The sequence below is a fragment of the Phoca vitulina genome, unplaced genomic scaffold (genome assembly GCF_004348235.1).
Source record: "Phoca vitulina isolate PV1807 unplaced genomic scaffold, GSC_HSeal_1.0 scaffold52, whole genome shotgun sequence".
Classification (NCBI taxonomy): Eukaryota; Metazoa; Chordata; class Mammalia; order Carnivora; family Phocidae; genus Phoca; species Phoca vitulina.
This window is the reverse complement of record NW_022589755.1, coordinates 7,741,716-7,763,847: the sequence shown is the minus strand read 5'-3', so window position 1 is coordinate 7,763,847 and position 22,132 is coordinate 7,741,716. Positions and strand designations below refer to the sequence as shown.

Sequence of the window (22,132 nt, the reverse complement as noted above, 5' to 3'; positions counted from 1 at the left end):
GGGGGGGGGGGGGGGGGGGGCAGAGCCGTGGGATACTCTTGGGCCCTTGGCTATTTGGCCCAGAGAAGGGTTTCGAAAGTTAACAGCCTGAACGTCTGTACAGTTCGCTATCCAACCAAAGGAATGGATGCTTGCGAAAGGCTGGAGGGAGGGGGGCTGACCTCTGCGCTTCGTGCCGCTTCCACTGCGTACCCCCAGGCTACGACTTCCCGGCCGTGCTGCGCTGGTTCGCGGAGCGCGTGGACCTCATCATCCTGCTCTTCGACGCGCACAAGCTGGAGATCTCCGACGAGTTCTCCGAGGCCATCGGCGCCCTGCGGGGCCACGAGGACAAGATCCGCGTGGTGCTCAACAAGGCGGACATGGTTGAGACCCAGCAGCTGATGCGCGTCTACGGGGCGCTCATGTGGGCGCTGGGCAAGGTGGTGGGCACGCCCGAGGTGCTCCGCGTCTACATCGGCTCCTTCTGGTCCCAGCCCCTCCTGGTGCCCGACAACCGGCGCCTCTTCGAGCTGGAGGAGCAGGACCTCTTCCGCGACATCCAGGGCCTGCCGCGCCACGCCGCCCTGCGCAAGCTCAACGACCTAGTGAAGAGGGCCCGGCTGGTGCGGGTGAGCAGCGCAGGAGGGCGGGGGTGGGGGGCGGCAGGGCTGGAGCGCCGAGGCAGGGGCCGCCCTTGCCCTGCCTCCCATCCTGTCTCAACTGGCTTATGGGCTCTCTGATGAGGTAGTTCACCAGTCTAAGAGAGTCCTCCAGGCCGGGTCATTCTGGCGCAAGGTGGAGTGGGGGAAGCCGAATGGCATGGGGAGTCATCCCCCTGCTGCTGCGCATCTGTCATTCTATTTCCGCATCTCCCCGTCTCCTCTGTGTCCTGTCATCCACGTCCCACCACCAGTCACGTTGTATCATGGCCCATCTCTGCGCACAAGCCACCCGGGACTCCGGTGAGGTCCACAGCCGTCCCATTCCCCCTCCACCTCCACGCTGCTTTTCCTCGCTGTCCTGCTCTTCCACTCCGTTCCCATCACCCATTGCACTTCACGCTGGCCTCCTTGCTCCTACCTCAGGGCCTTTGCACTTACTGTTCCCTCTTCCTGGAACCCCTCCCCCTTCCTCACCTCTCTCCCACTTGGCTCGCTCCCCACCTCCTTCACCTCCTCTTTGCTCCACATGCTCAGGAAGGCTTCCCTGTCTGCCCTCGCTTCTTATGACTATAACTCCCTCCCCGCTCCTGTCATGTGAGTCTTGCTTTATCCTCGTTGTAGTTTCCTTCATAGCATTCATTGCTGCCTGGCCGGACATCATCCATTCATTGGGTTTCTGGGTTTACTACCTGTCTCCACTCGCATGTAAGCTTCACAGAATCAGAGACGTCTGAATTTGTTCGCTGCTGTATCCCCAAAACCTGGAACAGAGTTGGTGCTCCGTAAATATTTATTGAACGAATGCCGTTGAACCAACACTCTTGTTCAACAAAATCTCCCGTCCCCAGCCCTGTGTTGGGTGGTATTGAGGACACAGCAGTGACCACAGCCGTTCAGGGGAGGAGAGAGACCCATCCCCAGACAGTGATGAGCCAGCATGGTTAGGGCTGGTCCTGGGGAGCCCAGGGGGAATTGGGGCGGGAGACTTCTTGGAGGAGAGGGCATCAGAGCTGCAAATGGGAGGAAAAGGAGGATGAGGAGGGGAAGGAATTCTAGATGGTGGGACCAGCAAGTGCATGGACCGGAGATGAGAACATGGCCAGTTCAAGGAAGAGGGAAAATGTCAGTGTTGAACCCAGTGTAGATAGTGCAAATAACTGAATCTGAGGCTGGTGAGGCGGGAGTCAGACCACCCAGGGCTGTGGCCTGGAACCTGCGCTTTGTCCTGAGGGTACTGGGGAGCCATGGAAGGGTTCAGAGCAGAGGAGGGACAGGGTCCTACTCAGGCTGCCTTTTGGTGGGTGGATTCAAGGGCTGTTAAACTGGGGCCAGAGACCATGGAGGAGGCTGGGGACAGAGGAACAAGGAGGAGCCTGGATCCCAACAGGGCCTTGGGAGGGGGAGGGGAGCACTGGTTTGAGAGCGATTTTGGAGGCCAAATGGAACATTCATAGGGGAGGCTGCCAGGGTGGAGGTGGGGCAGGAAGCTGGGCAGGCAGGGAGGCCTAGAAGGTTATGGGGGGTGGAGGAGCCTGAGGCGTTGGTTTAAGGAGCAGCAGAGAGGGGGTGAGTCAGGGCCCCCACCCCCGCCCCAGGAATCCTCCTTGGGAGGGAGCGGCCCAGCAGGGACGGCTCTGAGCCTCGGAGTCCACCTTTTCCTCCTCCCCCACCCAGGCTCTGGACTGTCTCTGTGTCTCTGTCTCTCTCTGTGTGTTTCTCCTCATTTCTACCTCTTTCACAGCGTCCATCTCTCTCCCTCTTACTCGTTCTCTCTTTCGGGCGCTTCCTCTCCCCTTCCCTCCTTCTCTGTCCCTCTCTCCTTCTATCTCCCCGCCTATCTCTCCCCCTCTGTCTTCCTCCGTGTCTCTCTCAGCAGCCCCCTCCGGTTCGCCCTGGTCTCCCACGGACCCCCGGCCCCTCGGGGACGCAGAGAGCGGCGGGGGCTGGGGCCCAGGGCCGTGAGACAGAGGGGCGGGGTCGGGCCGGACACCTGGTGCCCCCGCCGGGCAGGAGGCGGCTCCGGAAACCCGGACAAACCCCGGAGTCCGGGACCCGCGCCCCGGCCCAGCCCGCCCTCCCACCTTATCTCTTCCTGGCACCTTCCCCCGCTTCCTCTCTGGAAAAGCCATCAGCGCCCTCCCGCCTTCCCTCTTCTGGGTCCCCGAGGAGCCACTTTAGGCCCCGCCCCCGCGCCCCCATTGGCCCGCGCTCGCAGGTCCCGCCCACCAGCCTGACCACGCCCCTGCCCCGTTGACCCCTCACACCTATCGACCGACCATTCCTTCCCCTACCTCCCTCGGATCCATCTGTGGCTCCCCAGTGCCCCTCACCCAGGGTCCAACTGTGACCGAGCCTCCCTGCCCCTCCCCTGCTCCGTGTCACCCACACATTCCCCACGTGTGATTCCGCCACCACACTTGGTCTAGCCATCAAACAACAGTCCCCACCATTTACCTCCCCACACGCTCTCCCCCAAAGTACAGGGCCTTTCTGGACTCTGGGTAACTACCCCTCGGTGTCTCGGTTTCCCTGTCTGGACGATATAGGGTGTGGATGAGTGACCTGGCTCCGTCCTTTGGTTGAAGTGGTAAGGGCGAGAAGGGGCGATTTCACTGTGTTGCGATATTTGAGGCCAAGACCTTGGGAGAGTCTGATGCTAAAGAGGCCAAGGTGCCCTGAATCTTCTTACTGAGCTTCTCTGAGGCGGCTCAGTGACATTCATTCAACAAACAGTTACTGAGCACCTACAACGTGCTTCTGCACTGTTTGGGGCCCTGGAGATAGAGCAGGGAACAAACGAGTTAATGTTGTTTTTTTCTTGTAGAATTACTTTTCACTGGGGAAGTAGATATTAAACAAATGAATCTATAATATCATACAGTATTGTATGTGATAAGGATCAGGAAGGAAAATGAAGCAGGAAAGGAGATTGGCAAGGGACTGTTTTAAGGAGGTCAGGGAGGGTCTCCCAGCAGAGACCTGAAGGAGGGAGAGTGGAGGTCTGGGGGAGGCCCTACCAGGAGGAGGGAACAGTAAGTGCAAAGGCCCTGAGGCAGGAACAGGCTCCAACAAGGAGCCCAGGATGGCTGGAGGAGGCAGAGTGGTGGAGGTGGGAGGACATAAGGCTTCAGAACCAGCCAGGGACCGCCAAGATTTTTAGCATTCTAAACCTATGATTCATTAAGAGAACTTTCAAACAAGTGTTTTCCATCGAACATTTAAGACCATCTCATGGTAAAGCATTTAAGCTTGGTTAAACATGTTCCCTCCCAGCCCTGATCTTCCCCCCAACCCCCCACCAGCTCACAGGGCCTCTTCCTTGGAGGCAGCCCCCATGAGAAGTTTCTTGTGTCTTTATCCAGATATAGTCTATTTTTATTTAAGCATATGCAGTTAATTACTGAGCTTCCAGTTCAAAAATGCAAATGTTCATGATTCTGCCCTCCTTGTTTGTTTTTTGATAACTCTGGAGATTGGGGCTCAAAGGTTCCCAAGTTCATTGCTTCCCTCCACAAGTATTTCTTGAGTGCTTTCTGTGCATACCGTGCCCATGCTGGGGACAGAGGGAACAGATAAGGTCCCAGCCCTCCTGGAGCTCACATTCTGATGGAAGGAGACAGAATAAGTAAACCACCAGATAAACAAAATAAGGATGGGTTGCAATAAACATTGTGGGGGGCAGGGAAGTGACAGTAGAAAATAATTAGATGGTGGTGGTTGGGGCACCTGCTTCTCATAGGATGGCCTCTGTGAGGAGGTTGACATCAAGAGGAAGCTGAGAGAGCCAGCTTGGGGAGATCAGAGCAGGGCTGCAGGCAGAGAGTGGCATGTGCAAAGGCCCTGTGGTAAGAAAAATATTAGCATGCTGGGACAAGGATAGCAGGTGAGGAAGCTGGCACGGGGACAGGGTGGGGGGGGATGCAGGATGAAACACCAGGAGCCAGACTCTAGAGAAACTTCCAGTCACAGGAGCTCACGACACTCTTGAAAATGATTGAGCGCCCCAAAGAGTGTGTAGGTACATGGGTTGAATCTGTCTACATTGGCCATACCAGAAGTTAAAACTGAGAAAATGTTTAATATTTATCTAGTAATATTGGCTTAACCAACAATAACCATTTAACTATTAATAAGTAGCAATTTATTGATGATAAATGTTATCGATGAGTTATGATAGTTCAATTTATATTAATTAATATGGATAATAGATATTATAAGATCAGTTTTTAAATAACCATAAGCCCAGGACTTGGTAACCTAAGTCCCATACATTTTATGAAAATTCTCTCCAAACCAAAAAAAAAAAAAAAAATTCCAGAGGACGGTGGCCTGGTTTTACATTTTTGCAAATCTCTTTAATGTCTGGCTTCGAAGGAGACCTCTGGATTTTGCACATCTGTTCCTGCACTCAGTTACACTATCACACCTCCTGTTGCCTTTAAAAACTCCACTGTCCCCTGGGGGGGAAATGAGAGCACAAAAGACAAATAGCACCTTAGTATTGTTATTAAAGTAGCTTTGACTATGTGAACCCCTGAAAGAGGCTGGGGTGGGGGTGGGGGGGAAATCCCTGGGGTTCCCCAGACCACACTTTGAGAATTGCTGCTGTAGGGACTTATCCAAGTAGGGAATTTCGTACTTGGATAAGAAGCAAATCGAAACTTCGGAGCAGTGTTTCATGATCTGGTGTTTATTCCTAAAAAACAAAAAGACCTCTCCAGCCGCTGCCTGGAGAAGGCATTGTAGGGGCAAGAGAAGCCAGAAGACCCGTGGGGTGCCTGCTGTGCCTCCCCAGGCAGGCGTGGGGAGGTGGGGGTGGTGGCCTCCTGACGTGGAAAGCAGTGAAAACAGAGCGGACAGATGTAGGAGGTAAAAGGCAAAGGGCTCGCTGGTGGCTGGATGTGGCTGGTGAGGAGTCAGAAGCATCAAATCAGGAAAGGTTTCGGGAAGTCTGGCCTCAACTGGGGAGGGAGCAGGTGGGAGTGCCCTTTGTTCCCGCGATGGGCACAGCTGAGGGTGACACAGCTCTGGGGGCCGGGCCCAGAATCCGCTGGGTGTCAAAAGATGGAGCTGTCCAGGAATGTGGACAAGGCAATCCAGGGAGAGGCTCGGGCTGGTATGTAGATTGGGGGGTGGAGGTGGATTGCCTAGGAGAGGAGGGGGTCTTCTGCCCTCGGCTGCCGCAGCAGCAACTCACCTGTAAGGGTCAGAATGCACATTCTCAGGCCCCCCTCCGGGCCATGCGAATCAGGAGCTCTAGGTGTGGGGCCCCGCGTGATGGTGCCGCAGGCTCAGGTGAGCGCTCTCCTCCTACAGGTCCACGCGTACATCATCAGCTACCTGAAAAAGGAGATGCCCTCCGTGTTTGGGAAGGAGAACAAGAAGAAGCAGCTGATCCTCAAGTTGCCCGTCGTCTTTGCCAAGATCCAGCTAGAGCATCACATATCTCCCGGTGACTTCCCAGACTGCCAGAAGATGCAGGTGAGAGGTCGCCCGGGAGGGAGGCGGAAGGGGTCAGCTTCTGTGGGCTTTGGGATGGGGCCTCGAAAATGGGAGGGATGGAGGGCAGGTTCTGGAAAGCACCTCCTGCAAATGGTTCCATAAGAGCATGGTTGTGTGCGTTAGGACAAAGGAATGAAGAGAAAACCCCAAGGAACAGTGGCTTCATTAGGATGGAAGTTTGTTTTTCTCCATAAAATCCTAGAAGGTGGTCCAGGGCTGGTTTGGTGCTTTACAGAGCCAGGGACCAAGTCCGCCTCTGTCTTAGTTCTCCTCCATGCCCGGCCTCCAGTTCCAAGATCCGCACATGGTACAGAATGGCTGCCAAAACTCCAGCCATTTTGTCTGCATTCCAGCCAGCAAGAAGGGATGAGGGAGAAGGGAGGGAGAGCTACCGGTACAGTCTCTGTCTTTAAGGACATTTTCTAGAACAGTGCTGTCCAATAGTACTTTCTACCATGATGGAAATGTTCTGTGCTCTGCCTTGCAATATGGTAGCCGCTAGCCCCATTAAAACTGACATTTTAGATTTTATTTAATTTTAGCTAATTTAAATTTAAATAACCACACATAGCTCCAGTATTGGAAAGGACAATTCTAGAGTTGTGTATGCAAGGTACACTGACATCCAATTGGCCAGAAGGTAGGCACATGCCAAGGCTGGCTGTAAGCTGGAAAGTGTAGTCTTCCTTCTAGGTGGCCAGGTGCCCAGGTAATGTTCAGAGATTCCAGTGCTGAGGATGAAGGGACAGATGGGAATGGGGGGACCCCTTGCATGTCCAGGTCTAGAATTAACCAGTGTTGGGGAGAGCACTGGGTCTGGGTGCAGTGGCAGGGGGGTGAATGAAGACCTACTGGAGGGGGGCGGGGCAGGAGGGACCAAATAAACATGGGGACAGAGGTCCAGGCTCAGGTGTGGAGGAGGTGGGGACTAGCACCCCCAGCCTGGGGTTGAGCCTCTGTTTTGAGACTACATTAGGCTGATACTCCAAGCCTGTGACCTTTGGGTCTGAGATGGTTTCTAACCCAAGACTCTGAGGAATTCTGGTAGACTGCATTTCGCTTCGGCCACTTACTAGCTCCTTGAGTCTGGACAAGTCACCTTGCCTGAGCCTCAGTTTCTTCAACTGGGAAATGGGCATTGTCATAGTACTTACCTATTGCTGTGGGTGCTGAATCCGCCAGTGCTTGCAGCCCCCTAAGATCAGTGTGTGGCACAGATCAAGATTCTCAACCTCAGCGCTACTGACATTTGGGGTCAGAGTGTTCGTGGTCAGGGGTGTCCTGTGCATTGCGGGATCTTTGCATCCTCCTGACCTCTAGGTGCGTGTAGCACCCCCCCCCCCAGCTGTGACAATCAAAAATGGCTCTAGATCTTGCCAAGTGTCCACTGGGGAAGGACAACATCTCCCGTGGCTGAGAACCACTGGGCTAGATAAACAGCAGCTGGTAAGATTACACTGACAGTTCTGGAACACTATCCAGATGAATTCATTAGCCTTTCCCATCCTCCCAAGGGAGGGGAGCGCTAATGTTATTGATCCGTTTTACACGTGTGGAAACTGACGCCCAGAGAGGTGAAGTCACTTGCTTGAGGGCACACAGCTCCTAAGTGGCAGAACTGGACTGGGACCTGGGCAGGCTGGCCCTGGAGTCCAGACCCCCCCCACCCCTTTATGTCCAGATCAGTGGGCCTCTCTGCCTCAGTGTGGTGCCATGAACCGGATCGGTCTTTGCTGTGAGTCTCCTGGTGCGGGCGACTCAGAGCAACTCAGAGCGGCCGCGGGAGAGAAGCAGCGTGACCACAAATCCAGCCCCACAGCTGCTCTAGCACAAGATGACTTCTGGAGGGAGGGGGGCAGGGGGAGGGTTGTCCCAGGAGCTCCTAATAATCTGGCCATCCCAAACCTAACCTCCAAACTTGGCAGCAAGCCACTCACCCGTTTCTGTGAAGTGGGGTGACAGAGCTAATGGAGCAGCAGGAATGGAATTTTCTCGATTTGCACAACTGGGACGGGGTGCCGGCCAGCTGCAGCTGGGGCGCCCCAGAGGCTGGGCAGAGCCAGGGCTGTGCTGGGTAAGGCTGGGAGCGCTGTCGGAATACTGAAATCCTCTGCCGGCTGGTAAACAGCTACTGGTCTAAGTCCTCACAGGGCCACTTACGACCCTACCGTCCAGTGATCCTGGGGACACGCTTGGTGCAGGGGGAGGGCCCCTGGGACCCCGCTGTCCTAGTCTCTTCTGAGTGGTGGGTGCCCGAGTGAAATGGGTTGCACAGGTACGCACCTCTCAGCTGGGACCTGCTACCAAGTGAGCTGCCCGAGGGTCCCGCTGCCCCCATGGGGCTGGGAGGCCTTGAGGACGGTGCCCCCTGACTTCCCAGTGCTCCCCTCTCCCCCTCACCCCACAACAGGAGCTGCTGATGGCTCACGACTTCACCAAATTCCACTCGCTGAAGCCGAAGCTGCTGGAGGCCCTGGACGAGATGCTGACCCACGACATCGCCAAGCTCATGCCCCTGCTGCGGCAGGAAGAGCTGGAGAGCACCGAGGTGGGCGTGCAGGGCGGCGCTTTTGAGGGCACCCACATGGGCCCGTTCGTGGAGCGGGGGCCCGATGAGGCCCTGGAGGACGGCGAGGAGGGCTCGGACGACGAGGCCGAGTGGGTGGTGACCAAGGACAAGTCCAAGTACGACGAGATCTTCTACAACCTGGCGCCCGCCGATGGCAAGCTGAGCGGCACCAAGGCCAAGACCTGGATGGTGGGCACCAAGCTCCCCAACTCGGTGCTGGGGCGCATCTGGAAGCTGAGTGACGTCGACCGGGACGGCATGCTGGATGACGAGGAGTTCGCCCTGGCCAGCCACCTCATCGAGGCCAAGCTCGAGGGCCACGGGCTGCCCACCAACCTGCCCCGCCGCCTGGTGCCGCCCTCCAAGCGGCGCCACAAGGGCTCTGCAGAGTGAGCCAGCCACTGCCTGCCGGCCCTCCCTCCCCCTTGCCCTGCTGTGGCTCCCCAGCACCAGCTGGCTGCACGCTCACCCCCGCCCCAGCCTGCACGCACGCTGTCTGCCCACCTTCTCAGCTGTAAGGATGGGGGTCTCTCTACTCCCCTCTGCCAGACAGTGGGGACCAGGGGAGGTGCAAGGCTTCTCTGCCCGGCCTTTGCATCTCTACCCTCACATACACTTAGGCACATCCCGTTGACATTAACACACACACGCACAGAGGCATCGATTCAGTCATCGTTCATTCAAGTATTTATTGAGCACGTACTATGTTTGGATGTGCAGGGCTTGTTCTGGGCACTGGGGAATACAGCAGAGAGCAAAACAGACACGTGTATCTGCCCTCAGGGGGCTGACGTTCTCAGGAGGGAGAACCCACACAGTCACACAAACACACACAGACACAGGCCCTAACCAGCCCGATCCCCAATTCTGGGCAGGACCCCTCGCCTCTCCCCATAGTCCAGTGGCCCCTTGTTTGAAATAACAAACACAAAGGCCCCCTTCCCCACTTCTTGCCCATCCAGGCAAGGACTGCCCATCCCCCCAAACTCCATCCTGTTCTCAGGCTTTGGGACCACTGGGGGCTCAGAGGGGAGACACAACCCCCTACTTCCTCAGAGGGACCCCTCTTCAGCCCCTCCGCCCAGTTCTGGTTACACCCCTTTCTGTACTAAGGATTCTTAGCAGACAGAAAAGCCCCTTCTATCCTTGCTTCGCCCAGACTGTGCCCACTTTGAGGTATTTTTGGCTTCGGCCCACAGGGCCCTGGTTTGAAAACCCAGCCTGGCTGCCCCCGTCCCTAAGCTCCCCACAGCTGGTGGCCTGAATTGTAGAGCACAGGGGCACAGCCTCTCTGCCATCAGCCCATATTTAAGTAGAGCCCCTACCAGATATAAAGGCCCCAGGGCTTTATTTTAGTCCCCCTTTCAGGGATGCGTTGTGGGGGGGGCTCTTGGTGCTATAGCTCTCCCTTCTCCTCCCTAAAGGGACCCCTCACGTCCGACCCTCCACCCTTCTGTGCCTTCACCACTTACTAGTGCTTGACCCTGGTGGGGGACCCCATGGAAAAGATGGGGAAGGGTGACATAGGTGGGGACGACGCCCCCCCACGATGCTCGCGGGGATTTCCACACCCACCGTCACCCCCCCCCCCCCATGCCTAGGAGGGGCCTGTGAACCGAACAGCGAACAGCGAACAGCGTTCCCACAGAGCAAATAAAGCCAAGGCTTCTAACCACGTGGAAGTCAGGCTGTCTTGGGATGGGTTGGGGGGGGCGGGGATGGCTCTCCCCAGACTCCCAGGGAAGAAGAGTCCTGGGCAGAGCTTGAGGTTTGCGGGGGGGGGGGGTCCCCTCCGAGGTCCCAAGGGCGGGGGGTGGAGGCCATGACTCAATGCAGCAGAGCCTGATGACTCAGGCCTGGGCTGGGGGCCAGACCGACATATTTTCCGAAGAAAAGTTACTCAGGGGCCCTCCCTCCGGGACATCCCTCCCTCCCACCTCCCGCCGCGGGGGCCTGGGAACCAAGCCCTGGGGCGTGGGGTTGTGTGCGCGCGAGCTCGGGCACATCGTGCCTCCGCCCCGCCCTCCAGCGTGCGCCACCTGGGACGCCACCCCTGACACGTAACACCAGGGACAAACGGGCTCTTGGAGGAGAGGGGACGCTGCCCGCAGGGACCACCATGTGTGCGCACGCGCGCGCGCTCACGCCCGAGGGCCTCGGCCTGCGGACCCCGCGGGCTGAGCCCCCCGACCACACCCGCCGCGGCCGGGACGCGCTGACCGCCCGCTCTCCCCGCCCACGCGCGCTCTCCCGCTTTCGCGGCTCCCAGCGCCCCCTGGCGGGCACTCGGGAGCTGCGCGGGCTGCGCGCTGAAACCCCGGAGCCAGGCGGTCCGCGCTCGGGGCTCCCGGGCGGGTCGCGAGGATCCCGCTGGGTTCCGCTGTGCGACCACCGGCGTGGCGCCCTCCCTCTCTGTGCCTTCTTCCCTTTCGCGTCCAGAGCGGCCTGTAGGCAGCCCTGGATCCCTGTGAATGGTTGCCAGCGCCCAAGGGCCTCCGAGCTTCCTTCCTTATTTGTAAACAGCAAAGATTAGTTGATTCTAAGATGAAACCTCAGGGGGCGAGCCAGTAACAATAGCTAACATTGAGATACCAGGCACAATCTTTTTTTTTTTTTTTTAAGATTGATTTATTTATATTTATTTCATAGAGAGAGAAAGCACAGAGGGAGAGGGAGAAGCAGACTCCCCGCTGAGCGGAGAGCCCGACTGGGGGCTTGATCCCAGGACCCCGAGATCATGATCCCAGCCCAAGGCAGACGCTTAACCTACTGAGCCACTCAGGCATCCCCCACGCACAATCTTAAACACCGCGCGTTTATCTCGTTTCCTCTCCTGAATAATTTATAAGGTTGATGTACCATAATCGTCCCTGTTTCACAGATGAGGAAAGTGAGGCACAGCCAAGCAGTTTGCCCAGGATTGATTCCGAGCCTACACTGCCAACACTGTATGTTTCTAACACTCCTCGCATATATGAGGTTCTGTGCTCCCAACTCGACATTCGGAAATCTCTTGGATTTCCAAGATTCTAGGATCGGAACACTGAGAAGCCAAACGTTCTGAGACTGGAGCGTGTCTTCTGCCGAATCTGCCACCGACGGTTCTGATTTTCTTTTTTAAGACAGCTGGTCTAAAAATAATAATCAGTAAGTTACAGATTAAAAACATACGCAGATTTTAAAAATATTCCTGGGCCGCAGTAAAGCTGTTTGCTTAGGGCTAGAGCCGCGAACCCGCGACTCGCGGCCGACGGGAATTGGCATAAGAGGGAGGAGACATTTACCCTTTATCCCCGCCCCTTGGCGGTTCCAGACACTTTACCAAGATGGCGGTAACCGGAAGTAGGTCACTGGAGGGGGCGGGAGATCTGCGCGCGCAGGCCACAAACCGGCTTTCGGCGCGCCGGCGATCCAAGGCTTCCTTTGCCAAGATGGCGCCGGGAGGCAGTGACGGCGGCTGCACGCGCTGCTCGAAAAGCGAGGCCGATTCCGGCTTCCTGGGACTGCGGCCCACTTCGGTGGACCCGGCGCTGAGGCGGCGGCGGCGAGGCCCAAGAAATAAGAAACGAGGCTGGCGGCGGCTCGCAGAGGAGCCGCTGGGGCTGGAAGTTGACCAGTTCCTGGAGGACGTGCGGCTGCAGGAGCGCACGAGCGGGTGCGTGGGGCGGGACTTCCGGGAGCCGGGCCTCGTTCGGAGTGGCGGGGTGCGAGGCCGAGCGTGCTTGGGGGGACTTCCGGGGGGCTGCGCGTGTGTGTTCCGGCCACCGCTGGACTCTGGGGTGAGGTGTGGGGTTTTGGTTGGGTCAGCAGATACAGAACTCCCAGTGTTAAATTAGAATTTAGGGAAGTAAGTAATGTAGTGTAAGTGTGCCCGTGCACCCGCCTTAGCGTAGCGCTGAGGATTAAATATTACGATATTTTAAGCATTATGATCTGTTAAGTACCAAGTTCTGTGATTTGAAGGGAGAAGCTTTAGCGTGGAGGGATCCCATGGCGGACAGAAGGCGCTTGAATGAGCATAGTACTAGAGGAAAGCCTGGCCCCTGAGAGGTTAAACCTCCCTCCCCAGCAGCTTGCCCCCTCCCCAACGTCTCTGGCTGACCTTCTACATTCCTGTCTCCCAGTGGCTTGGTATCAGAGGCCCCAGATGAGAAACTCTTCTTCGTGGATACCGGCTCCAAGAAAAAAGGTGAGGAAGAGCTTTCGGTGGTGCCTGCTTGGTCCTTATTTAGTCCATCTCAGTCTCCGAGAGAGTCTTTATTATTGACATGGCTTGGATGGCAGGCATAGGCTAGGAAAGGTCTTTACTATAAATAAGAGGGCTTGGAATGAAAGACTAACAAGTCAGATTTCCTTTTTGAGGTTTCCGAGCTCTCAGTCTTCAATCTGGCAATTCCCAAGTCTCCATCTGGCACAGAGAAGCCAGCAGGGGTCTTGCCTCTGAGTAGATTAGATGTAAATTAGCAGGTCTCTGCTTAACTTGCAGAAAAGCTGTAAGGGATGAGACCTGTTTTAGTAAGATGTGCTTGAATAGGAATAAGAGGATTTGCTTTAATGAGTAGGTAATAGGTAAGTAGGTAAGAAGCTCGTCTTAATCTGCTTGCTTTTATTTGCCAAAAAGCCGGGGGGAGGAGGGGGGGCTGCTGAAACAGAGTACAGGAGAGGGGAGTTAGGGATGGCTTGAGCGAATGATAGGCTTTCCATCAGTAGGTAGAAAAACAGATCAAAAATAGACCATCGCTTTAATGAGGGGATAGAAAACAAGCTAAGGGTCTGCTTTAATGAGCAAATGGCGAGGGGCTTTAACAGCAGGATGCCCTTAGGGAGCATGTGTGGGTTCAGTGCAGGGGTCTGGAACGTGAGAGGGCCTGTTTCAGTGAGCCGGAAAGGGACCTGCTTTGAGGTGCAGGAGACTTTGAGCAAGCGAGTGAGAGATGATTATTAAAGAGGTCACCTTTCACAGGAGTGAGCCGATCGGGCGTGGAACAGCAAGGGGAAGGCAGGACCCGCCCTAGTGAACAGGTAGGGTAGTCATGAAGGCCTGCTTTGGCCAGTATGAAGTCTGTTTGGGAACGGAGGAGAGGCAGTTTATAGATTCTGCTTTTGGCTTAAAAAGGAAAGATACAGGCACTCTTCGTGGCCTTTTGGTCTGGCTGTGGCTTACGGGCTCCGTTCTGGTGGGACAGCAGCTCCAGTGGCACGTGACTGACCGACTCGTGGCTCCTAGTTTCAGGTCCTGGGGACACAGAGAAGAAAAGAAAAAGAAAGATAATAGGGATTGTGGGCTTTCCCAGGTGATCACGGTGCCTCATGCTGTCGTAGTCCTTACCTTTCCAGACAACCCCGTGAGTTAGGCATTAAGGTTCTCATTTTGGAAGCACAGAGGAGTAAAGTCTTCTATGATGTAGCCTAGGAAACGAAAGGACGTGGGTTCTGTCCTAGGGTGTTTGGTCGTGGAGTTTGCTTTTTGCTATCAGGTGAAAGAAGGTGGAAAACCGTTGTGCTGAGAATCAGCCATTTTGGGTCCTGAGTCCAGCTCCCTGGGCCTCAGTGTCACTTGGTCGCCTTCTTTCTCGTTAGCATTCCTGGTTTTCCTGCCTTGTCCGGGAGTCCTTAGAGGGCAGGGCTATGGGTCTGACCCTCTCTTTGTTCCCAGCACAGGGCTGCCTCCAGGTGGCCCAGGAAATGGGTATGTTGGGGGGCTGGGCAGAGCTTGGACACCTTGGGCACCTCTTTCCCCAGGTGGAAGCCTGGGGCCAGCCTGGGGCCTCCGTGTCTGCACCAGGATGCGGGTCTGATGGCTGCCGTGGAGCTGAAATGCAGGGGGTGGGGAGTTGGTCTTGGGAAGCAAGGAGGCCCGAGCCCTTGATTGCGCTCCTTTCTCCCAACCCCAGAGCTAAACAAGAAGAGGACCAAAAGCCAGAAAAGGTCACTTCTTCTCAAGAAACCCCTTCGTGTTGACCTCATCCTAGAGAACACATCCAAGGTCCCTGCCCCCAAAGAGTGAGTGTCCCCCCACCCCCAGACCCGTCTTCCCTGCTGGGCTCTGGCATCGTGCCCTTCTGTGCAGCGGTGCCACTCACTTCTGGCCCTAAGGGAGTTCCTAGGGAGGGAGGGGGTCAGGTGAGCATCACCTAGAGGAGAGGGATGGGGTCAGATTGGGGCTTTGGGGGGTAGATCGGAGGAAGTGAGGTGGGGGCCGGGGTGTTGTGGCTGAGGCAGGCAAGTGCGGGGCCTCAGCCCACCTGGGAGCTCTGGGGATGGAGAGGAGGGTTGGCTGGGAGCCATCAGGAGGCCCATCAGGCTGGCTGAGTGACAGCTCTGAAGGAGGGGAGGTTGGATGGGTGATGGGGTGGACAGAGGGCGGCTCCTGAGATGGGGATATGGGAGGAACGGTTGTGGGGGCGAACCTGATGTCGGTTTTGAAGTGATATGTGAGGTTCCTGGGAGATCACAGGGCGAGGGCTGCCGAGGCCACCGTGTTGTTGGCTCCAGGTCAGGAGATGGGCTCTGAAGCTGGGTAGGAGAGGCAGGAGGAGCTGCCTAGTAGTGGGGGTGCAGAGCCTGACTGGGAGGAGCTGGGCCCTTTCTCAAGCCTCTGCTTCACTCCACCTGTACTGCTTCTCCACCCAGCGTCCTCGCCCACCAGGTCCCCAATGCCAGGAAACTCAAACGGAAGGAGCAGCTATGGGAGAAGCTGGCCAAGCAGGGCGAGCTGCCCTGGGAGGTGCGCAGGGCACAGGCCCGGCTCCTCAACCCTCCCACGACCAAAGCCAAGCCTGGGCCCCAAGACACCGTTAAGCGGCCTTTTTATGATCTCTGGGCCAAAGACAGTGAGTGCTCCTGTTGTTACTTGTGGGTGGGGACAAGGCTGCCATGCACGGTTGTGCAGGTTGTGCACTGCACAAGAGCACAGTGTCTAAGGGAGGTACTCTGCAGCTGTTGATTCGATGACCCTCAGCAGAGTTCAACGTCTTGGAGGGGCTCCCCTTTCCCGAGTGCATTTTCCTGAGGGCCGCCCCCTGCCCCTTAGCCTTGGCTCCCTTCTGCTTTCTGGACCTGTCCAGATGCTCTTTTGCCTGGCATTCAAAACCCGTTGAGGTCTGAGAGTCATTCCTTCCCTTACCCATGTTTCGGTGCTGTCTTTATGCGGGGGAGGGATGGGAGGGAGCCCTCAGGCCACACTGGCAAGCCCCCAGCAGCCACCCTTCACTGCCTCCACAGACCCTCTGGAGCGACCCCTGGCTGGCCAGGACACCTTTTTCCTGGAGCAGACCAAGAAGAAAGGGGTGAAGGTGAGACCGTGGCAGCAGGGTGCCCTTGGTGATGGGTCGGAGGAGGGCTGGGGTGGTGGGAGCTACATGGGGGCCCTGGAGCCTCGGTCTCAGCCTGTGGCCAAGACCACACGTGCAGGAGCTGGGCCTCGAGCTGGTGCCTCCGGAGGAGAGAGCCGGGTGGTGGCAGTCAGCGGGAGGTGCTTCAGGGGGCAAGCAAAGCTTCACTGGGAAGAGGCCTGGACCTGGACGGGAGGGAAGGGCCTCCAGGCAGGGAACTCGAGGGCTCAGGGGCAGCGCTGGCCTGGTGGGAGGGAGCGCCACTCAGGGTGTGGAGTGTTCCTTTGAGTGGTTTTGCATAGGAGAGTGATGGGGTCCAGGTGGCAGCTCTGCACAGGCGGGATCGTGGGGGTGGGAGGGACCCAAGATGGCGCCCTTGGGCAGAAGCACTGGGACTGGCGGGCGGTCGGGGGTGGGGAGCAGGTGGGGGCAGGGGGCTTCCAGGGTTACCCCCAGGCTTCTGCTGGGGACTGAGGGCCTTTGCTGAGGCAGAGGCCAGTTGGGAAGCCGCCACCACCACCACCCCCCCGCCCCTGCCTCAGTCTTGTTGAGGTGCAGGTCCTGATCGGATTCAGACTCATTCCTTGTGGACCTGGGTTTCTGCATTTGTCACCAGCTCCCGGCAGGGGCCGGGGCCATACTAAGAGTCTTTGCCAGCCCTCTGTCCGCTGTCACCTGCTCTGAATGACCGCACCCCCACCCTCTCCCAAGCCTGCTGCAGGTGTCAGGGTGACAGACTGGGGACTAAAATCAAGGTGCCCTGTACCCCTGTTTACGCCAGTGTTGCCCGCCACAGGGTCACGGGGACTTTTCTCAGGAAAGGCAGGCAGGACCTCTCCCTGCAGGGAGCTTGCTTCTCCTGGGGATGTGGCTCCCGTGGGTAGCACAGCAGCTGGGCAGCAGGTGTCCATCGTTCTAGACGCCAGACCCACAGGCACCTCGCAGTTTGAAGGCCGTGGGCCCTGCCGAGGCCTCTGCCGCCTACCAAGCCTGGAATCCCAGCACCCAAGCTTGTGAGGTCTCGAGTCGTGGGGCTGCCAGGCTTCATGCTGCCTTGTCCTCCTCCAGCGGCCACCACATCTGCACACCAAGCCCTCCCAGGTCCCTGCCGTGGAGGTGACACCGGCCGGAGCCTCCTACAACCCATCCTTTGAGGACCACCAGGTACGCGGTCTGTCCTCAGTTGGGGCCTGGCTGCTTGGTTGGATTGGCCTCACCGGGTGCCTCCTCTGTGTCCACCCACTGCTGGGGAGTCAGCAGCAACCGAGGCAGCCCCCCGCTTGCCCTCCTGGGGCTCATGGTCCAGCGGGGGAGACAGACCTGTTCCCAGACAGTGATGACCCAGAGGCCTGGGATGAAGGAACCCAGAGGAGTCGCCAAACCCAGCCTCGGGGGTCAGGGAGGGCTTCCTGGAGGAAGGCAATATCAGAGTTTAGAGCAGAGATGTGAGGAGGAGCTTGCTGTGGGAAGAGGGCAATGGGTGTTTCAGGCGTGTGCAAGGAACAGCATGTACGAAGGCCCGGGGGTGTATGAGACCACGCCATCTTTCGGGGAGTCCACGGGACTTAGATGCAAAAGGCTTCAAAGAAATATTAGCAGTCCAAGCGGGTAAGATTTATCTCAGGCCTAGGCTAGGTCAGCAGTGGGATACCTGGCTGTGAGAGTCACTGTGTATTTTGGCGATGGATGTCATGAACAGAGGAGACAGACCCTTTGCCCCCAGGGAGCACAGGTCCCCAGAGAGAGATTGAGATCGTTGAGGAGACGCAGGACGCTCGAGCGAGTGCCGTTCAGCCTCATTCGTGATAAGAGGGCCTCTTAGCCAACCAGGAGAGGAGCGAGCAGTTTTCCGCTCCTGATAAAAGGTGTCCGCAGAAACAGACCCCATGACCCCGAACGGAGCAGGATGAGGCTGGTCACAAGCAGAGGAGACCACGAACCGTAGTCCGTTCCCCCGTGGACTGACGTGGCTGCTGGGGGACAACGTGGAAAGATCAGTCCCGTGTCTTTTGTTCTTCACAGAACTGTATTACAGAGATAGGATTCCCATGCCTGAGGGTTCGCCCACTTACTGCACACAATTTACTGGTTTTTAGCGTATCCGCAGAGTTGTGTGGCCCTCACCAGTACGATAGAATGTTTTCATCCCCCCAGAAAGAAACGTGGCGCCCATCGGCCATCACCACCCCCCCCGTGCCCCATCTTCCCTAGGCAGCCCCCACTGTCGTTCCTGTCTTTACGGATTTACTTGTTCTGTGTCTCGCGTGAACAAAACCGTACTGCGTGCAGAGCTCAGGGATCAGGCGGTCCTCTGAAAGGACAGAGCAGACAGGAGGCTTGGGAGTAGAGAGCGCCCCCTGGCTGTGCGGGGGGTGGAGAGGGGCCGCGGGTGCAGGGGTGGGGCCAGGTCTGTAAGTCCCAGGAAAGGCCTGGGGCCTCACCCCCGACCCCCTTCCCCACCTAGACCCTGCTGCTGGCGGCCCACGAGGTCGAGCTGCAGCGGCAGAAGGACGCGGAGAAGCTGGAGCGGCAGCTGGCCCTGCCCCCCTCGGAGCAGCCTGCCACCCAGGTAAGCTCACACCTGCCCACCCCTCCCTGCCCGGCCCCCCGCACGGCCCCCGACTCACCGCTTCCCTCCCGCCCCAGGAGTCTGCCTTCCAGGAGCTGTGCCAGGGGCTGCTGGAGGAGTCGGACGGGGAGGGGGAGCCGGGCGAGGGCCCGGACAAGGGCCCCGAGGCTGGAGGGGAGCAGGCCGCAGGCGGGGAGGCGTCCCCTGCACCCATACGCCTGGCCGCCGTGGAGAAGAAGACAGAGCAGCAGCGGCGGCGGGAGAAGGCCGCCCAGAAGATGGTGAGCACCGCGGGCTCCGGTCTGCCCCTGCTGCGCTGGCAGCACTGGGGCTCAGGATGCAGCAGGGACTGTTCTAGACCCAGTCTCTGTGCCCTGGTCGTTAATATTTGGGGAGTGGGATTTGCAGGCCACCAGTGGGTAAGGACGCTGGTGTCAGGAAACGGCTGTGAAGAAGTCGGGGGAGGGGCGCTGGAGGGGCCTCCGTGGAGGGGGACGGCGCTCTGTCCGGCCCCTGACTCCGCCCGGCCCTGCCGCAGCGGGTGCAGCAGGCCGAGGTGCGGGCCGCGCGGCTCCGGCACCAGGAGCTCTTCAGGCTACGCGGGATCAAGGCCCAGGTGGCGCGGCGGCTGGCGGAGCTGGCGCGGCGGCGGGAGCAGCGGCGGGCACGGCGGCTGGCGGAGGCGGACAGGCCCCGGAGGCTGGGGCGGCTCAAGTGAGGCCCGGCGGGGGGCTCCCGGGGGGGGGGGGCAGGTGTCCCGGTTCTCTGCCTGGTCTCCTACTGGAAGATCATCTCTTCCCCACGGAGCCCCATGTTCTGGAAGGCCTGCTGCCCGGGTGGGGCCTTTGAACTCTGCCCTGGGCAAGGCCGAGCCCCTGAACACCCCACGCCCGTGTTCTCTAGGTACCAGGCCCCCGACATCGACGTGCAGCTCAGCTCGGAGCTGTCTGACTCACTCAGGACCCTAAAGGTACTTGCCCATCTGGGGTGTTGTGCTTTGGGGAGACCCCCGTGCCCAGTGATGATACCCATCCTTGCTCCCCGTGCCCCCAGGGGCTGTGGGCGACATCATGGCTGCCCCAGGTTGGGCCGGTTGGGCTGATGCCTGGGGGCTGAGGGCACGGGGTCCTTGGGGGTGAGGGGCCTGCTGGTATGATGATTTGAGCTTGTGACCTGCAGACGCTTTCCTCCCAGCCACGTCCCAAAGCTGGTGTCCTGGCCTTGCAGTGCTGGATAGGTCTCCCTACAGCTCAGCATGGGCCCTGTCCCACCTCCGCTCAGAACCTGCCATGGCTCCCAGTGGCCCTAGGCTCCTCGCCGCGGCCGTGGGCCCTGTGCCTGCCTTGGGGCTCCAACCAACTCTACTTCATTAGTGGGCCAGCCGTGTGCCCTGTTGGTCTGACCCCCGGCCTTTGGTGCCCCTCCTGCCCTGCATGCTCTCCGCTTCTTCAGCAGCCTCCATCCTATAGATTCTGCAAACCTAGCCCAGGCGGCCTGGGGTCCACACACATCACCCCACCAGATCAGGGCCAGGCTGGGCCCCGTGGAGAGGTCAGAGCCCCCCCCCGCACACAATTGAGGCCTCCCTCTCTGTGTCCCGCAGCCTGAAGGCAACATTCTCCGCGACCGTTTCCAGAGCTTCCAGAAGAGAAACATGATCGAGCCTCGGGAGAGAGCCAAGTGAGGGTCCCCGGGGCTGCGTGGGGAGTGAGGGCTCCGGGAAGCTTCGTGCCTGTGCTTGGTGGGCTTGCTGGCCCCTGACCGCTCCCTTTCCTCCTACAGGTTCAAGCGCAAGTACAAAGTGAAGCTGGTGGAGAAGCGGGCGTTCCGCGAGATCCAGTGAGTGGCACTCCCCTTCCCTGCCAGGCCGACTGGGCTCCTGGCTGTGACAGAACCCCTCCAAGCTGCTTGAGAAGAAGGAGCCCTTGTCCCTCCCTCCTTCCCGGTGGGATCCCCTGGCCACACCTGGGAGGAGCAGTCTGCTGGATGTCCTTGAACCCAGAGTCAGGGCGGGGGAGGGTCCCCAAAGGGAAATGGAAGGGCCCGAGCCAGAGTTGGGGCATGTCGAGGGGGTGAGGCCGTGGGGCCCTTGCTCCCCTCATGCACCCTCAGTCCCCTCTCCTCTGCCCCCAGGTTGTAGCCGCCGCGGGATGCCGGAGCCCCCACCCCACAATAAAACACCGCTGACTGACACCCTGGGCTCCCGTGTGACTTGTGTCCCTTCTGAGGGCAGCTTCCCTCTCTCTCTGTGTCCCTCTCTAGCACCAGAACATTCGTCTCCACTAAAGCCTGGTGTGGCAAGATCTTAGGGAAAGTAGGCAGAGGAGATGGGGCTTGCAGGCTGGTGGGGGGCTGGGGGGAAGAGGAGTGGAGATCCCAGCTGGGTGTCTGACGGGACACAGCCCACATCTTTCTGCCTGGGTGACTGAGAGGCAGGTCTTGGCTACAGCCCTGTCGCACGGGTGTTCCTGACGTTGGCCGAGCACCTACTGTACTTTTACGCAGGTGGATTCCCTCCCAAGAGGGGGCCATAAAGGTGAGGGGCCTGAAGCGCATCAGAAGGAACTAATCCCTCCTCCCCATACCAGTTTAAAAAGGATTTATTAAAAACCTTCTTTCTACAAGTAACAAAGGACTATATTCTCATTGTAAATCACTGATTTACATAAAGATACCAAAGCACCATAATTACTGCCCTGAACCGTTGTTTTCCAGTCAAACCCATTCCCTTCTCTGCAAAAGTAACTGTCACTGCAGTTCAGTGTGAATGATTCTGGTACGTTCCATGTGTGATTCTATTAAATTATACACAAAAGTACATACGAAAATAGAATAGTTTTAATTTTTCTATGTCTTGGGTACACTCCTACTCCATGTAGTTCTGTAGGTTGCTTTTTAGTGTGTCTTAGAGAACTTTCTGGGTCGTACAGGGTGCTTCTCTTACTTTCTTACGGCCGCATACGCCGAATTGCAGTGAGTGAGCGTGCCTCGCCGTGACCGGCTTCCGTTGCTCCGTCTCATGACGTGGCGGGAACATCGTACGTGGGCCATTCCACAAGTATCTGTAGGACAAGGACCTGGAGGTGAATCTCTGGGCTGTAAGGGAAAATACATGTAAAGGGCCATTTGATAGGTTCAGTCAAATCCTCCTCCGTGTAGGATGTGCTGGTTTTTACCCTCCGGTGACACTGGAGCCCGCCTGTGGGCTCCTAGCTTTCCCGCTGTGTGATCTCAGTTCTCGTTGTGCTCTCTGCTCGTCAGTGAGGCTGAGTGGACGTGTGCGGCGCATCCCTGGCACGTCTGTGCGGCTCCAAACCTCGCCGTTGTCCTCCTGGACTGTCATTTTGTTGACGTGGAGCGGCTCTTCATCGGCTAACGGCTCCCGAAGTCTGTCCTGCACGTTCCAAACGTCTCTCCCAGGCTATTGCCTTCTTACTTTGTGTCAGGTGTCCTCTGTCAGCCGGAAGAAGACCGTGTTGGTCGTGTTCTGTTAGCCTGGCCTTCTTTTTTATCA

The 22,132-nt window shown here is 57.9% G+C and overlaps 2 protein-coding genes and 1 non-coding gene across 3 annotated transcripts in view; all 3 read left to right on the top strand.

The window, feature by feature from the left end:
* The window catches only part of EHD2 (EH domain containing 2), a 17,252-nt gene extending 6,868 nt beyond the window's left edge, over window positions 1–10,384 (top strand). The window contains exons 4-6 of the mRNA XM_032388687.1: window positions 199–611; window positions 5,961–6,125; window positions 8,557–10,384. Coding sequence (XP_032244578.1) covers window positions 199–611; window positions 5,961–6,125; window positions 8,557–9,108 — 1,130 coding nt within the window. The 3' untranslated portion in view covers window positions 9,109–10,384. The remainder of the gene's footprint in view (window positions 1–198; window positions 612–5,960; window positions 6,126–8,556) is intronic.
* A 1,621-nt stretch (window positions 10,385–12,005) lies between these two features.
* On the top strand, window positions 12,006–20,461 carry NOP53 (NOP53 ribosome biogenesis factor). Its single transcript, XM_032388664.1, has 12 exons — window positions 12,006–12,370; window positions 12,840–12,904; window positions 14,610–14,718; window positions 15,349–15,548; window positions 15,940–16,010; window positions 17,118–17,213; window positions 18,514–18,618; window positions 18,696–18,899; window positions 19,157–19,332; window positions 19,522–19,588; window positions 20,222–20,298; window positions 20,401–20,461. The coding sequence occupies exons 1-12, from the start codon at window positions 12,042–12,044 to the stop codon at window positions 20,459–20,461; spliced, it is 1,560 nt and encodes a 519-aa protein (XP_032244555.1). The 5' UTR covers window positions 12,006–12,041.
* Window positions 19,631–19,739, top strand: LOC116622519. Its single transcript, XR_004297585.1, has one exon. It is a non-coding gene; the product is annotated as a small nucleolar RNA SNORD23 (small nucleolar RNA).
* Window positions 20,462–22,132: the final 1,671 nt, after the last annotated feature.